The 17393-nt window shown below is 33.2% G+C and overlaps 1 protein-coding gene across 1 annotated transcript in view; it reads left to right on the forward strand.

Moving 5' to 3' along the window:
* TBC1D32 (TBC1 domain family, member 32) overlaps positions 1-17393 on the forward strand; it is a 319433-nt gene that overhangs the window by 32266 nt on the left and 269774 nt on the right. Inside the window, exons 4-10 of the mRNA XM_006878990.1 lie at positions 2462-2530; positions 4417-4542; positions 8346-8424; positions 8564-8667; positions 8791-8852; positions 10477-10621; positions 14934-14993. Of these exons, the coding sequence (XP_006879052.1) occupies positions 2462-2530; positions 4417-4542; positions 8346-8424; positions 8564-8667; positions 8791-8852; positions 10477-10621; positions 14934-14993 (645 nt within the window). The remainder of the gene's footprint in view (positions 1-2461; positions 2531-4416; positions 4543-8345; positions 8425-8563; positions 8668-8790; positions 8853-10476; positions 10622-14933; positions 14994-17393) is intronic.

The raw sequence follows: 17393 nt of genomic DNA on the forward strand, positions 1-17393 counted from the left end.
CCTCAGGATAGGGCAGGCTTCAGAGCTGTTGTACAAAGGGTCGCTGTGAGTTGCTGGTGACTTGATGGCCCATAACAACAACTACTAAAGATCTCTTTAAAGTGTTAAAAACCAATGAATTCACTTTGGGGATTCACTCAGACCTTGGTATTATCAGTTTCTTTATATGCATTGTGAAAGCTGGAAAATGAGTAAAGAAGACTAAAGTTGAGTTGGTGCCTTTAAACTTTGTTGGTGACTTCCAGAAGAACGAACAGATTTGTCTTAGACAAAGTACAGTAGGAGCAAGATTGGTAAGATTTTTTTCTCATGTGCTTTGGACGTGTTAAGAAGGAAAAGCTATTCTTATTTTATATAACACATCAAGCTTGGTGTAAAGTGTATTTAGGGTCAGAACAAAGAAGAAAGACCCTTCAGTGAAATGGAGAGGATGGCACAAGAATGAGCATGGTTTCGTTCTGTTGTGTATAGGGTTGTTAAGAGGAAAAACCGACGTGCACCATCAACTAGAGGTAATGGTACCTGGGCCAGTGTTTTACCAGAGAAATGGTGGCATTGCCTTTAGGACATGTGAAATTTGGTGGTGTTTTCTTTAGGACATGGGAACTTTGGAAACTGATAATGGTTTGGAAATAGGAAATAAGAGAAAGAAAGAAGTTGAAGTTGATGAGTTTTAATTTTTTTTTAACATAAGTAAAAATCTAGATGATTTGTTCGTAGACTTTCCATCTTGTAAAGGGCTTCCTCCTGAAGGATGAACAGGTTTGTAATACAATTTAAGAGTTCTATTTTAGACATGTTAAGGTTAAATTTTCAAGGCATGGTGTTAAGAGGATAATAGATGTATAAATCTGGTGATTTAATACTGAAATATATTTATGCATTTTGTTATTATGTGCCATTGAGTTGCTTGTAACTCATTGCGACCCTATGTACAACAGCCCTTAACCCTGCTCTGTCTTGAGCCAACTTCATTGTCTCTGACACATTTACCCTGATTACCTCAGTCACTGAGTCAATCCAGAGTCTTCCTTTCTTGCGCTATCCCTCCACCCTTCCAGGCGTGATCTGGTCCCTTCTTGCAATATGCCCAAAGTATGTGAGTTGGAACTTCAAAATCCTTGCCTCCAAGGTACAGCCTGGTTTCACCTTCTCCAGGATGGTATATACAGTACTTTTCTCCAGGACCACAATTCAAAGGCATCAATTCTTATTCTTACCCTTAGTTATTGTTTGGCCCTCTGATGCATAGCAAGTAATAGCCAAGACCATGGTCTGGATCAGGTGCACCTTTGTCTCCAGACTGATATCATTGCTCTTCATGCATGGTCATCATATATTTAAATTTTAAACTCTGACTTGTAAGACTTCTGGAAAATTTAAAGGTAGTTTTGAGAAGAGGATCTTTACATGGATGGGAATCTGAATTCTGGTGATTATGTGACTTGCAGAAGTTACTTCTTCAATTTTTATATTTTACAATTATTGTGAATTAAGAGTATTAAAAACCCAAGTCAAACCCATTGCTATTGAGTAAATGTTGATTTATAGTGATCTAGAGAATTCTGTAGAGTTCAAGAGGACAGAATAAAATTGCCCTAGATGGTTTCTAATTCCGTGATCTTTGGGGAATCAGATTGCTGCATCCTTCTCCTTTTGAACAGTTGATGGGTTTGGGTAGACCTCCTTTCTGTTAGCAAAGTAGTTCTTAACCAGCATACCACCATGGCTCATGGAGTATGATGTTGTCAAGTGCCATCAAGCCCACCAAGACTAATTGTGACTCTGTAAATACTAGAGCTGAACCTTGCCATACCTTGTGACATCCTCATTATAGGTTTGCTGTATAAGAATCAGTAAATGGCCCTAATACAGCTTTTTTACATTTAGATGAGTTGTAAAGGTATTTTAGAGATTGAAATTTTTTTTTTGAAAGGAAAATCTTCTATCTCTTTTATCAATCTTTTTCTAGATTGGTTTCCACCTCAGGTATTTTCTTTTTAAATAAGAACCCCCAAATAATAATAAGAAGAATAGAGAAAGGCTAAGGGGAAAAAAAAGCAGAAAGGAAACAAAAAAGGTTCAGATTGTGCCTAGGGTACTATTAGTGCCTTTCCATTTATGTGTGTATTTGTTTTGTTTCATTGATCTCACATTTTCTGGGTACAAAATATTTTTTCTTTATATTTTTTGAGTCTTGTAATAGTCTACATATTGCAGTTGCTCAGCAAATAATAATAGTTTTCATATATATGATGGTACAATGCTCTACTGAGACATTTAGTTCCCATTTAAATGGCTTGGGAAACAAAAATTTTAAGTTTGCTGTGAAATAAATATAGATCATTCCTTTCTTTTTTCAGAAGTCATTTTGTGCTTGCAGCTACATTTGAAAAATCTTGTATAGCAATCTCTTTAAAATTCTACTAATTTAATGAATGTTCTGTCAATTATGTTGCAGAGTTACAAATTTTGTCAAGGAAAATTACAATTGATTTTAGATCAGTTGGATCCTGGGCAATCTAAAGAGGTAAGTTTAAAGGATAGCTGTCACATTCATTCAGATGTTACATATTTATAACATTTTAGATTACAATCAGTAGCAGCTGGACTATTTCTTTCAAGAACAGGCTTTTCTCTTTATTATAGATAATCCTCAAATGATACTTCTGATAGATTTTCTAATCTTGAAAGGTCACAGAATGAGGGAGCATTTCCTTCGAGAATCATCATGGTTGGTTATAGTTTTAAGATTTGATTTTTATTTCCAGTTTTAATTTTGAAGGCTTAAAGTTACAGGCCCCTGCCCCCCCAATTTTTTTTTGTTGTTGTTGTTTCTTTTAAAGTGATAGCTTCATTAATAAGAGTTGGGTTTTTTTGAAAGTGAAACAAAACAAAACAAGGCCTTTATGTTATTTTCACTTCTAAATAATATTATTTTGATATGTTTTAAAGTTTATTAGAAAAGGTATCTTTCAGAGCATTTTAAGTTAAATGAATAAACCAGAAAGAATCATAGTTGCCACTGAGCTTATTCTGTATGTTTCAGGGTAGAACACTCTAGAATGTTTTCAGTGGTTGGCATTTTGTAAAGTAGATAAGAGGCCTTTCTGAGGCACTCTGGGTGGATTTGACCCACTATCCTTTTGATTATTGACTGAACACTTAACCATTAGCTCTAACCAGAAATTCAATTAATGAAGTTATGACTCATTCTTGATCTTTTTTTTTTTTTAAAGAAGCCATAGAGAATACTTTTTTTCTCTACTAACAATTTACATTCTGACTTATTTTATAGATTCTCATTAAGTAATTGATAATATTTCAAAGGCTATTGGAATTAGGACTTGATCTTTATGATCAGAGTTTTATTGCCTTTGTTTTGAGTGGATATTTGGAAATCTACTTGTTTAGAATATCTTTATTCAGCTCCTGAAATAAGTTCTTAGTAGAATTTTGTTCTAAAAACTAATTAAAATGAGAGGCTTTTAAAATATTGTAAATAGACTTCTACTTTTAAATAGAGTCTTTATATGCCTCAGGATCCATGCAATCAACAAAATTGTATATAAGAGATCTCTAATTGTAACAATGTATAGACATTTTTGAGTACATATATAATTTATCACCTGACAGTTGATACCCAATTTTAGTGTCCATTTTTCTGAGGTATTAACACACTCATCTCTAAATTTTCACTTGTAATCACTAGTCTTCAATTGTTTTAGTTGACTAATGTTCAACTTTTGAAAAATCTGGGTGCTATTTTTCATGCGTTGGAAGTGAGTGAATAGCGAAGTTTTATTTTGTTCATTATTTCAGTAGACCTATTTCACTACTTGGTATGCCATGAAGGCTGAGTCAGTCTTTGGAAAAAGATCATTCTGAGAAAGGGAGAGAGCGTCAGAGAAAGAAAGTACCCAACAGGACGGATTGGCACAGTGTGATTGCCACAGTGGGCTCTGGTATGCCATAGATTGTGAGGATAGTGTAGGGTAGAGTGAAGTTGCCAGTCTGTTTTTCAGAAGGTCACTGTGTGTAGTAGTTTACATGATAGTACATGAACAATTACAACAACGTTATGCTCTGTTATCCTTGGACTACATTGTTTTGAATGATTTGGTTTGAGAATGATTAAATAGTATGCTCTCTGGAAAATTCAGAGATTCAATTTTGTAATAAGTCAGGTTACAGCAGCACCCTTCTTTCTCTTCTGCGTAGATAGATACCCTCAGAGAATCTTCTAATGAACTTCATGTTTTAATTTTTCTTTTACATAAACAATAACTCCCTCCCCACCCTTTTACTGGTTAGTACTTAATTTAAAAAATGAGTTCTCAAGATTTGCATTTGAATTCTTTTTGAGACTTTTTGCAACTAGCTAGGTATAAATATGCATCTTTTAAAACATTTCAGGTGCGATATGAAGCCTTGCAAATGTTATGCTCAGCTCCTCCATCAGATGTGCTGAACTGTGAAAACTGGACTTCTGTTTGTGAGAAGCTTACAGTCTCTCTTGCTGATCCTGATCCTGTATTCAGTGTAAGAGAAATGGTTGTAGAAATAGCAAAAGAGTTTTTATCCCACCATTCTAGGAGTAAACTAAATATGATCATCTTCTCAAATACCCCAGATATTTGTGAATTTCAGTTCTAACTTTTTTAATTGTCTGTATTGTCATATTTATTTTTTTATTATATTTTTTAAATTTTTATTGTATTATTTTTACATGTACCGTCAAATCAGATCTGACTGGTACAGGAGGAGATTGCCCTCTCCTTCTCCAGCAGAGCATCTGGTGGATTTGAACTGTGTACCTCTGGGATTGCAGTGCAGTGTCTTGCCACTAGGCCACCAGAGCTCCCTCATACTTATTTTATTGTCAGTATTTATTTTATTGCCAATTGAATGAATGACTGTCTTGTTATCTTGTCAAATTTTATAATATAAAGAAAGGAGCAACAAGTAATCATATTGTGTTTGAATTAAGAAAATATTTTAAATTTATAAAGAATTTAAGTAGAATTCATTATATATCAATATTTGACTTTAAAAATAATAAATGAGTACTTATCTTACAGAGTTTGGAAGCATTTTCTGGTTTATTTAAGTACCCTTTTGAAGATTACTTTGCTGTTTACAAGGAAAGACTATGAAAAAGTATAGTGCCAAGAACTTAGAAAATATTTTGAGGTGAATCAGAAAGCAAATGCAGAAAAATTCCTAAAATTTTGAATTTAGTGGAAGCATTGAGTTGATTTATGTGTAAACTAATTTGCCTATAATTGCAGGAGTAAGTTACTTTGTGATGAGAAAGATTTACAAGTACAGCTAACGTTTATAATGTGTTGAAAAACCTGCCTACATCTGAACATGACATTTTAAATATAAATTGTGTTTCAGAGGCTCTAGCTCTTGTGGCTTAGTGGTAAGAAGTTATGCTGCCAACCCAAAGGCAAGGGGTTCAAATCTAGCAGCTGCTGTCTGGGAGAAAGATGCACAGTCTTCTTACCTGCAGTTTACTGCTTCTGAAAACCTGCTGACGGGTCAGCTATGAGTCTTCCAACTTGACAGAGTGTAACAACAACATCTTTTTTTTTATAATTGATATGCTAATGAAGAATATTTAGGGTGTAAAGTCAAGAAAATGTTTTGTACAGAATTTTTAAAACATTAGCAAAAAGAAGTCCATTTTTCTATCTTTTCAGCAAATATGCATCAAATCTTTTTGTCGTTGTTGGAACTGACCCATACCTGACTTTGCAGAAGATTTTCACAAGCAGTAAATTGGAGGGGAGGATACTGTCCATCTTTCTCATAGAGCAGTTGGTGGATTCAAACTGTGTGCCTTTCGGTTGGCAGTGCAACTTCTTACCATTATGCCATTAGAACTTACAATATATTGAATACCTACAGTTTATTTTGTTTTAGATAGATGTCAGGAATGCCACTATGGACAAAATTAGAGGGTTTTGCTCTTGTGGAACTTACATTCTCAAAGAGGAGACTGACAGAAAAAAAAAACAGATACAGGCATACCTCAGAGATATGCAAATTGTAAATATTACAGTAGAGTGAGTCACATAATTATTGTTTGGTTTTCTGGTTCATGAAAAGCTTTAACTGCATTCTACTGTAGTTTATTAAGTGTAACATAGCATTATGAAAACAGTTGAAATATTATGAGAATTACCAAAATATGACACATCAATGTGAAGTGAGGCCATGTTGTTGGAAAAATGGTGCCTATAGACTTGCTTGATGCAGATCTTCAATTTGTAAAACACTCAGCTGTGATGCTCAGTGAAGTGAAGAAGCACGATAAAATGCATGGTTACAGAAACAGACATAGTGTTTTAATACATTTGTCTGGTTAAAAGCACACTGTGGAGTCAATGAAGTGACAGTTATATTAGTAAAAAGAAATTGTTTGGAATCAACCTGTATTTGTAATTTGTTTATAAGGGTAAAAAGGAAAGCCCCAAACCAAATCCATTACCAGCAAGTCAATTCCAACACCTTACCTTATAGGACTACATCTTATATAAGTCTTTCTGGAAGGAGATTGCCATACTGTTCTCCCATGAACTCAAACCACTGTGTTTTAGGTCTTAGCCTAGCAAGCTTAACTACTGCTTTGGGCAGGGCAAAATACACATTTCGTTAGCTAACACCTGGATGCAGTTCAACTGTACAAACACCAGAGGGTGATGCAGACTTGTTAGAAACTCAGTGATCCAAGAACTTTAGAGGAGAAAAATGATGCTTCAGGGTCAACTTTTTTAACATTTTCAGCCCTCTCTAAAGAAAAAAGCCAGTTGGAATTGTGCCCGATTTTTATTTTTTTTTTTTTACTACAAAAGTAGAGTTTTATGATTAAATTGTATTTAATTACACTGTTAAAGATGGAATATTGAGTAAAGAGATTTTCTTTAGTGACTTAGAAATTTATTCAGCAACTTTATAAACATGGTGAGAGCCCAGTAGATCACTTAGCTGTTTCAGTTAGCCATTTTAGAAAATAATACTATTGTATATAATTATGTAACAAGGTCAGTGTCACTACTTAAGTTGAGTAAATAAGAACAGAATTAAACATTTTGGAGTAGAAAACAAGTACTATGGTATTTTTTTTGGAATTTGTCCTTGATTCAAATTATTTTTTATTTTGATTCTATTCCTTCATTTCCTACTCTAAAGGACTGTTGCATATAATTCAGTGAAGCCTGTAGTTGTGGAGTGTAACAGATATTTACCAACTGCTAAAACTGTATAAAGAGGCTCTTCAGGGTACAGTTGACATTCCTGATCAGTAGGAATTTCCTGAGGACTTTAAAATTATCTTTAGTCTGCTGAGGAATCATTTCTGTTAAACATATATGCTCATTGTTTTTCTAAAAGCAAGTTTGTTAACTGACGTATGTTTTCTGAGAATAGAAAATTTGGAATGACTGTCTTATTTTTATTAAATGGAAAGTATTATTTCACTGTTAGATTTTATTATACTGTAAAATGAAAGTTGGTATTAAAAAGTTGATGTAATTAAATAAGTAATAATTTTCCAAAGGAATCCTTGTGGCATAATAGTTAAATGTTAGGCTACTGAACAAAATGCTGAAATTTTAAACACAATAACCATTCATGAGAGAAAGATGAGACAGTCTGTTTCTTTAAATATTGAAAGCCTTAGGAATTCTGTAGGGCAGTTCTACACTGTCCTTTAGGGTCACTGTGAGTTGGAGCCCACTGGATGGCACTGATAGCAGGGAGGCAGTTTACAAAACTTACTAGTGCCAGACTTACTTTATATCTGTTATTTTATAGAATTCATTTACTTTAGGAAAATTTTCATTTTTGTTTTAATTAAGTAAAATTTTAAAGTGAAAATTAATAGTGTTAGAAAATTTATTTTTAAAGTTGTTAACTGAGAATCCTAAATATCTAATTACTAAACTTACCTGTGTGAACAATTAAAAAGCAAACTAACCAACCAACCTTGGATTTGGAAAAGAGTGGTTTTTAAAAATTTAGTATTGTCTTCCTCATTTCCTTGGCCCTTTACCTTATGACTTCCTCTGCTCAAATTTTAGCTTTCCATCTTTTAATGTCAGTGCTTGCTATTAGCCAACGTTACACGAATGTATTGCTTTTATTATGAGTTTTGGTCATTTTATTTTTTGTAGATCAATACAATAATATATCCTTTTTTCATACAGGTACATCCCTATTCGAGTTTCTGAATGACCTATTTTCCAAGTTTCCCAGTGTCTAAACGATGTTTATTTTATGTCATTGTTCTTATAAAAATCCTAGATGCAAATCTCTTGTTTCATTTTCTTTCACAGGACCGGATTTTAAAATTCTATGCACAGACATTTACACTTTCACCTTTACACATGACAAAAGAAATTTACACAAGCTTAGGTATGTTTATGAAATCACTTATTAAATTCTTTCCCTTTTTTGTGTGTACTTTAGAAGAAGTACAATAAAAATATATCTTTTTCCAAGAATCACTTTAAATGAATAGTATGATAGTTTTATATTTTACTTTTTTTTTCAGCTAAACATTTGGAGTTGTACTTTCTTTCTAGAGAAAATCATATTCCTACTCTTTCAACGGGTGTAGATGTGACTAATCCGAATGTGACTCGTTTACTTAAAAAGGTATCTATTAAAAAAAAAATTTAAAAAAGGTATCTATTAGCCATAATTTAGATTTATTTTATTAAGCTGTTGTACATTTAAGAAACTGTTTCCTAAAATCTGTTGCTTATTGCTTTGCTGTAGATTCGACTTCTAAACGAGTATCAGAAAGAGGTACCCTCTTTTTGGATTCGTCATCCAGAGAAGTAAGTCTCCTTAATCTATGACTAAACAAACAAAACAAAAAAACAAGGGAGTATCTTTGGCCCATGTACTTTTTAGAGAAAATAGCTGAGTAGAGACAGTTTTTTGATTTGATTTACTGTAGCTAGTTTTTTTGTTTTGTGTATATATAGTTATATGACTTGCTTTATACCATTTTACAGTATTTATCACAGCACAATGAAAAAGGATATCGTAGCTGCAGATTCTTTCATTGATCTTTGATACTTTGAGAAGTTTCATAAATGTCTTTTAAGCTTTTTCCTTTCAACACCAAACATTTTAATAAGATTATATTAACATTTGAGTTTATAAAAGTTAAATTTGGAGAAGATGTAATGCAAAGGTACACTCTGAATCCGTCAGCCGCTCCACAGGAGAAAGGTGGACAGTCTCTTTCTGTACTGTTTGCTGCCTCTGAAAACCTGCTAGAGGGTTAGCTATATGTCGGTTTTGACTTGATAGTACATAACAGCAACAACAACAAGAACAAGAAGTAATAATAATTAAAGCATAGTTACAATTATTTTTTATTAGTTCGCATACAAATTCATATACATTGTGTTTCGTTTTACATATATTGTGTTTTGCAAATTTCTCTATGTTGTGTTTCATTCCCATTCACAATCATTCCCATACATTGTGTTTTATAAAATTAATCACCACTGATCCATGACCACTATTATCCTGCCTTTTCAGGTTTTCGCTGGGTCTTTCCTAATTCCTTTACTCCCTATTTCTGCCCACCAGACTCAGTGACCTGGTGATTTTCCCTCCCTCAACCCTCTGCATCCCTCCTCCATCTCCCTTTGGACTTTTGTACACACCTTACTAGTGATGTTACTATTATTTCAATATTGGTCAATATTTGTACATATGAGACTGAGTTAGTTCACTCAACATAATGCTCTCCATCCTTTGCTATTTCATATAGTATTTTTCTTTTTATGGTATTTTCCAAAATCATTGCTCCTGAGTGCTGCATAGAATTCCTTTATGTTTTGTACCACAATTTGGATTGTTTCAATTTTCTTGCTTTAGTGAATAATGCTCCTATGAACATGAAGTTGTGTTGTGTTTTTTTGTTTGTTTGTTTTTTGGTAAAACGCTTGACACAATAAACTTTACATTATATAGAGAAATTACTCTTGTGATGAAAGAAATTACTAAAATGTATTGATAATAATACAGATTTATGCTAGGGAACATAAAATTTTGAAGCACAAAAAATTGGATATGATGCCAACTTTGATATTAACTGAAATATTAAAAAACTTTTTAAAGATCATGTGTAACTATCATTCTGCAGATATGAACTATATTGCTATAAAAAATTTCAAACTCATTGCTTTGGAATTGGAACTGACTAATATCTAACCTTCTGTTAGGTTTCCAAGGCTATAAATCGCCTTGGAGGAGACTTCCTCATTCTGCTGCAGAGTGGATTCACATTGCCTTTGTATTAGCAGCACGATTCCCTAGGCCTGTGCCTCAGAATACCATTATTATCTTGAATATGTCATGTATTGAGTTTAATGTAATCTATATATAATTATTGTCCTGAATATATATTTATTTCTAAAATCACCTTTTCCCCCAAACTTTAAGGTATATGGAGGAAATTGTGGAGAGCACTTTGTCATTATTGTCAGTTAAACATGATCAAAGCCATCTTGTCTCACAAAAGGTTTTGGATCCAGTTTATTTTCTTGCATTAGTGGATGCAAAGGCTGTGTGGTTCAAGAAGTGGATGGTAAGGAGCAGTAGAATATATTTTTATACCTTTCAGTAAGTTGCTCTATTTTTTTTTAAAGATAATATTTGTTTATTTTGTGCAAAGGTTTTCATTTCATTTTCCGTGATAACGTATTTTAAAAATCTCTATTATTAAAACTGTTCTAAAATCTTAATACAGATTTAAAAAAAATTCTGTATTCAGTAATATTAGTACCTCCAATTTCATAATGTAAAAGAGTCAATATTAAGTAGTAATTCTTTTGCTATGTGAACTATACAAACCCCAATTTTCTTTATTTTTATAAGCTTAAAATTTAGTAAATAGATATATTGGCACATACATACAAATTCATCCTTGTTTTTCTGTGGCTTAGGAAAAATATTTGAAATATGCACCTCCTGAAGTTGAAGGTTTGAAGGATGTATTCTGATCTTTGATTGGTAGTTGCTTCCTATGGAGCTCACAATTGTCCCAGATCTAAAACTAACATTATTAGTATCAAGATTTTTGCCTCCTTCATTTACTGTTGGATAGGAGGTCTGTTTCCAGCAGTCGTGGCTTGTGTTTTCGTGTCTCCATCTCCTTCTACCTGCTGCTGGGTGTTGGAGAGCTCTGGTGGCCTAGTGGGCAAGGACCTGTGCTGCCAATCCACAGGCACACAGTTGTAATCCAGCATCTGCTCTGCAAGAGAAAGATGCACAATCTCTTTTCATGCCTCTGAAAGCTCTCGAAAAGGTTAGCTCTGAGTTTATTCTAGCTCAGCGGTGAAAAATGGAGAGGGTGGGGCCGTTACTTGGCATGAAAATTAGATGCGTGCTTTTTTACTGTTTAGCCCAATTTAGTCATTGATGATTAATTTTTTCCTTTTGTTGTCTAAACTTTACATGTCTATTTAATTAGAAAAAATTCTATCTAGCACTTGGCCTTTACCTGACTTATGCATGTGAGAAAAATGCTTAAGGAATTTAATTGAATTAAAGCAGTTTGAGCCATTTTTACCTCATATCCAATGCCTGACTTTCTTTTTAATTTTTTATTGTCAAATTGTGCCATTATTATAGCAGATATGTAAAATATAAAAGCACAAATAACAATAAAATATAATTCTACAAAATAAGGATGATGACTATTAAGATTTGTATTATATAATGATATCATAATATATATTATAATATTTATCTGTTCAGGTTTTTCATTTAAAAAGGTGAAAACATATACTAATTGTAAATAACTTTTTTATTGACAATCAAGTACTATGGCACAACATTAAAAAAGCTCATTATAGAGTGAGATACATCATAAAAGTCACCAGTAGAAAATTCTTAAAAAGTCAGCTTGCTAAATGTGTTTTAGTATTAATGCACATTAATCACATTTTCCTACATTCTGTTTAAAGCTGAGGCAGTTTGGCAACTTTCTGTAAAGGTATAGATGGTAAATAACTTTACTTTTATGGGATATTCTATCTCTATTATAAGTACTCAGTTTTTAACTGTAGCTAAAATTGGTCATAAATAATATGCATATGACTGAATATATTGTTCCCATAAATCTTCTTTTTCAAAAATCAAATGGCAGAAAGTTAGATGGTGCCCAGATGCCATTACTGACTGCTCTGAAAGCGATCATAAAAGAAAGTCTCTGATAGACCACTCTGAAAGGGAACATAGAAGAAGGTCCTTGATAAAGTAGGAGGAAAATGTGAAATAAAAATACAACATTATAAAACATCTGTTAGAGACTGGCAGAACTCTCAAGACTGTGGCCTGAATCATCCTTCAAGCCTGAAACGGAAATCACTTTGTCAACTTTTAGCCAATAATAGGCCTGTAAGGTGATTGATAGCAGTAAGAGGAATGCTCTTTAGTACTCTTTAAAACTATCAACTATATGAGATCAAAAGTGTAATATTTTCTCATAGCTAAGGCTTAGAGTGCAGGAAGAGATAGGAAAGAAGGACAGATGAGACCAAGAAACACAGGAAAGAAGTGGGAAGAATGTTGTCACATTGTAGGAATTGTAATCATTGTCATGAAACAATGTGTATGAATTGCTGGATGGGAAACCAGTTTGCATTGTAAATTTTCACTGAAATTACAATGACAAAGTGGAAAAACCAAATTAAGTGGCAGATAGAATTTGGCTTGAGGGCCATTTTGCTCACTCTATTGTAAGGTTTATTCTCTTTCCAGACATTCTTTTTCCAGACATTACCAATATTAAAAATCGTTTCAATGTAGAACAATATATTTCTCTTGTTAAACTTAAAAGAAATGAATGAGTTCTGGATTTTTTTAAGATGTGACTGGCTAACTTTATTCTACTAGCAATAGAGACCTTATGCAGGTTTTTAAAAGAGTATCTTTTTTTTCTCTTCAAACTTTTAAAACATACGCATTATAGAAAATAGAAAAGCAGAGAAGTTACACAAAAGCTACCCACAATCATCTTGATGATTAGTATATGTCCTTTTACATTTTATGTGTGTGTGTATAGACACACACACAAGCAAGTATAGATTTTTATGTGATTGAAGTCACACAGTATGGATTCATGCTTTTCACTCATTACAGGTATTTATAAATTCAAAGTACCAAAGCCATGAGTAGTTTGACAACCAAGAATACATTATACTGTCTCAGGAAGGGCAAACATTTTATAAAGACAAAAAATGGTGCATGCCTCTAGTTAAAGATATTGGCTGAGCTGCAATTAAAATACTATATTCTTTTAATGAGTATTTTAAAAGAAACATAAAGGAATAGAGTATAATACTTCTAAGATAGCTGTCATATCTTTATTAAAATTTAACAATGTATTCCTACAGTAAGACAAGAAATATATACTTATATGATGGCTACTGTAAAAGTGCAAATATGGACACGTGTGCACACATTCCTCCACTTATGTATCTTTCCACCCCTCTGCAGCCAAGTAGTCAACCTGCGTGGACACTGCACAGAGGGGTTATAGCAACTTCATATCCAAGATGCTTTTCTATTATAGCAAAGATATTTACAAATTGATTAACTCATTAGCATTGCTTTATATCATACATTATCATCTCGAGACATCTAAAAAGCTTAGATGCTGCAAAAAAAGATTTAAATTTTAAAATTGTCCACAATAAACAAGGTACTTTATAAAACAATGTACATAATAGACACTTTTCTAGATATGGAGTTACTAGCCAAAAGGTCTTTCCTATACCTTTCCTCTTCTTCTACCATTTCAGTGACTGCTGAAATACATCCAGCTTCAAGAGGTGAATTAACAAAGGTCACTGTCTTTCCTTTAAACAAAAGGATATTTATAAAGACTGCTTTACTACCTCTATTTTTAACATACTTTGGGTATTGAAACCTGTTTGTCCTTTAACACACAAATATTAACTAAAATGCATATAAAAAACAATATTTAGACATTCTCAACTTCCTCAGCACCTCTTTTCCCACTCCCAGCTCCTAGCCAGTATTTTGCCAAGTTTTGGAAATACTTTAAAACCACCTGTATTAAAACACACTTAATTTTTTTTTATTAACCCACAGTTTACCAAAACATTTACTAAAGATTGTACTTCATAATTCAGTTAGAGATTTTTCTTCACATTATTCCAGTTACTACTTTTTCTTTGTTTATAAGTAAAATGAAAACACCAAGTAAAAATGATACCTAACTTAATTCAGAGGAATAAAATTTCTGCATATTTCCATTCCCAGTTTAAGAGTACGTAAAAGACATATTTTCATCCCATCTGTATTCATTTCCAAGGTCAAAATTACAAAATCTTTTTTGATACTTTGAAGTATTAATAAATATGATTGGCAGAAAATTATGAAAATATTTCCCTTTGGAGCATTTCAAACCTTGGCAAGTTTATGTCTTTGCAGCTAGTCTTTTCCACATAAAGATTGTGAGTTTTAAAACATTTTTACTTTACAAACATTGTGATTTAAAAACAGCAACTGTTTTCTTTGGACACTTTTATAGACTGGTTGTCAGATAAATTGTTTGGATATTTGTTTTAAAATAGTTTAGAATGGAAATTTAACACACTAGAAGGATAGAATGTTTTTTAGTGCTTTAGGTCAAATATTAAATGATCCACAGTTTTATATAATTTGCATTCCTGTGATTGCTGTGGTACTAATCTAGTGCACGTAGAAAAGCCTGGTTAGCACTGGTGACAAGAATGTAAAACTAAGTTACTGGTAAAACTAAGTAATAACTGAGTAATTATGTAATTATTAGAAGTGATGTAAGAAAATAGATTCTGAGTGGTATAGCTTGAATATTGAGTAAAATGTCATTTTCTCCCTAATTTTAGCATGCATATTATAGTAGAACTGTTCTACTAAGACTTCTTGAAAAGAAATACAAATGTCTGGTAAGTCTCTACTTTTGTTCCAATGTTGAGAAATAATATTACAAATGATATATGCTATAATCAGTTGAATATATAAAGTTGAATGATAATAATGGATATTGCATAATGAGGTGCTTCCCATTTATGTGATCTTTTAACTGCCGTCTTGTGAAACACAGAGGATGAAAGTAGAGCCTTACAATGCAGTTAGAATAGCAGTTAGACAATATGTAAGTGCTTAATAATTTGGGATGTTAGGGGTAATAGATAATGGACTGATTTACAATAAGCCGTATTTTTAAGGCAATTTGATTTAGTTCAGATGTTAAAAGAGGAATTATTTCCATGATAATACCCATCTTTTTGAGGGAAAATGGCATTAAGTAACTTCAAATGATTAGTTCTTTTATGGTTGTGAAAATTGTTTATTATAATAAATATAGACTAAACTTGTAAAATTATATTGTAAAAATTGTCTACATTTATTACTACTAATGGAAACACTAATGTAAGGCACTGAAAGGAATAGAAAAGAGATCAGCATGTCTAAGAAATAATACTTGAAAAGCATCCAGTTTATTAAAACATTTAATAAGCTCTGTTAACATAACTTTATGACCACAGGTAGAGTTTCCATAATTATAGAGAATCTTAAGTTTAGAAGTCAGGTGTGGGGAAAGATTCCTGGACTTGAAAATTTGTGGTCGAGGGCAGCAGTGCAGAAAATGGAAGAAGGAGAACAATAATTGCTTCGTGTTTGAGAGTTGAAAGAATTTGGTAGGACAGAGGGATATCGAATAATAGTGTGGGGATTTGTTTGTAGAAGTAATAGGTGTTTAAAATATAGTTAGAGAAATGAAATTGAAATGAAGTATCTCTGCATCTCATTTCTTTCTCATTCCCATTTTAAACAAAATATGGAGATTCCCTCCACTTCCCCCCTTTTTCTTCCTTGCTGTCATATGAACGTCGACTGACCTAGAGAAAGTAGCTATGGAAAAGAACATGAAGTTTATTCCAATGGTGTGTCTACAGAGATAAGAGATTTGTTATCATAGAAGCCCCAGTGGGAGCATTTCAAACATGTTTCTTTTCAATAAAGTCTTAAAATTTATTTCTTTTTTAAAATATTAACTTCTACTGTACTGAATTTTCAGTTCTGCAGATAGTTCCTTTATTAGAAAGCACTTCAGTATTTTATCAGTTTGGCCAAATATTTATCTTATGGAAAGAATAGATCAAACTTTTCTTGGATTTCCTGTGGTACTAATTCAAACCTCATTTTCTCCAGAAACTTTGCATGCACTTCAGGGTCAGCCTGACTGCAGAGAGTATTGATAGATAATTTCATTCATTTTTATTGGTTCGCATATAATCATTCACATGTATAGTCTCATACATAAACTTTGTGATTTATAAATTCGTATACATTGTGTTTAATTCTTCTACGTTATGTTTTATGCAAATATTTATATACATTGTATTTTATATACTTAGTTACCATTGACCTATGCCTATTATCATTCTGTCTTTCCAAGTCCCCATTGAATCTTTCCTATTCCTTCACTCCCTCCTCCACCCACTATCCTCTTCTATCCCAGTGATTTTCTCCCCTCCCTCTTCTTCTGCACCACTTTCTCCCCACTCCCCTTTTGAACGTTTTTACAGCTCTTGCTCAGTTATTTTTCTGTTTTCACAGTAGTAATCTGATGCAGGATTTATCCTTAAGTTGGCCACATTGTGAAAGGAGATGTTGAGTGAAGGATTGCCAGATATCTTAGCTTCCCTGACTGATTTCGCATTGGTGTATAGCGATGGTGAAAACTGCCTCGAGTCTGTCTGTTTGAGAGGCTGGTGGCAGAGTCTGTGGAGCATTGAACTGCTGACTCAAAGACAGGGTCTTTCTGGTGTTTCAAATCCACAGGTAACTGACTCAGTGGGGGAACATCTCCAGTGTGATTTATTTCCTCCAAATTCTCACTAGAGGTTAACTGTGAGCCAAGTCATAATTGATAGCAATGGTTTTGAGAATTTTGTTCTAGAAGAGGTACTTAAGTGAGGACATTAGTTACAGCAGCTTATTAAAAATTGCTGTGTTAAATTACGGAGCTCTGGTGGCCTAATGGCAAGAAGCTACATTTTAGTCCCTAAGGCATGTGGTTTGAATCCACCAGATGCTCTGTAGAAGAAAGATGGGCATTCTCCTCCTGTGTTGTTAACCGCCTCTGAAAACCCACCAGAGAGTCAGCTATGGGTTGGTTCTGAGTTAAAGATCCACAACAACTACAACATGTTAAATTTGTCCCTAACAGCAGACTTTCCTATGGCATTGCGCCTTTTAATTTCCTGGCTGCTGGTGCCAAGACTGTTGACTATGGAGCCAAGCAAACTAAAGCTGTGTACAATCTCAGTCTCTTCACC

The sequence above is a fragment of the Elephantulus edwardii genome, unplaced genomic scaffold (assembly GCF_000299155.1).
Source record: "Elephantulus edwardii isolate Elephantulus edwardi_28Jun2011 unplaced genomic scaffold, EleEdw1.0 scaffold00002, whole genome shotgun sequence".
In the NCBI taxonomy this organism is placed as follows: domain Eukaryota; kingdom Metazoa; phylum Chordata; class Mammalia; order Macroscelidea; family Macroscelididae; genus Elephantulus; species Elephantulus edwardii.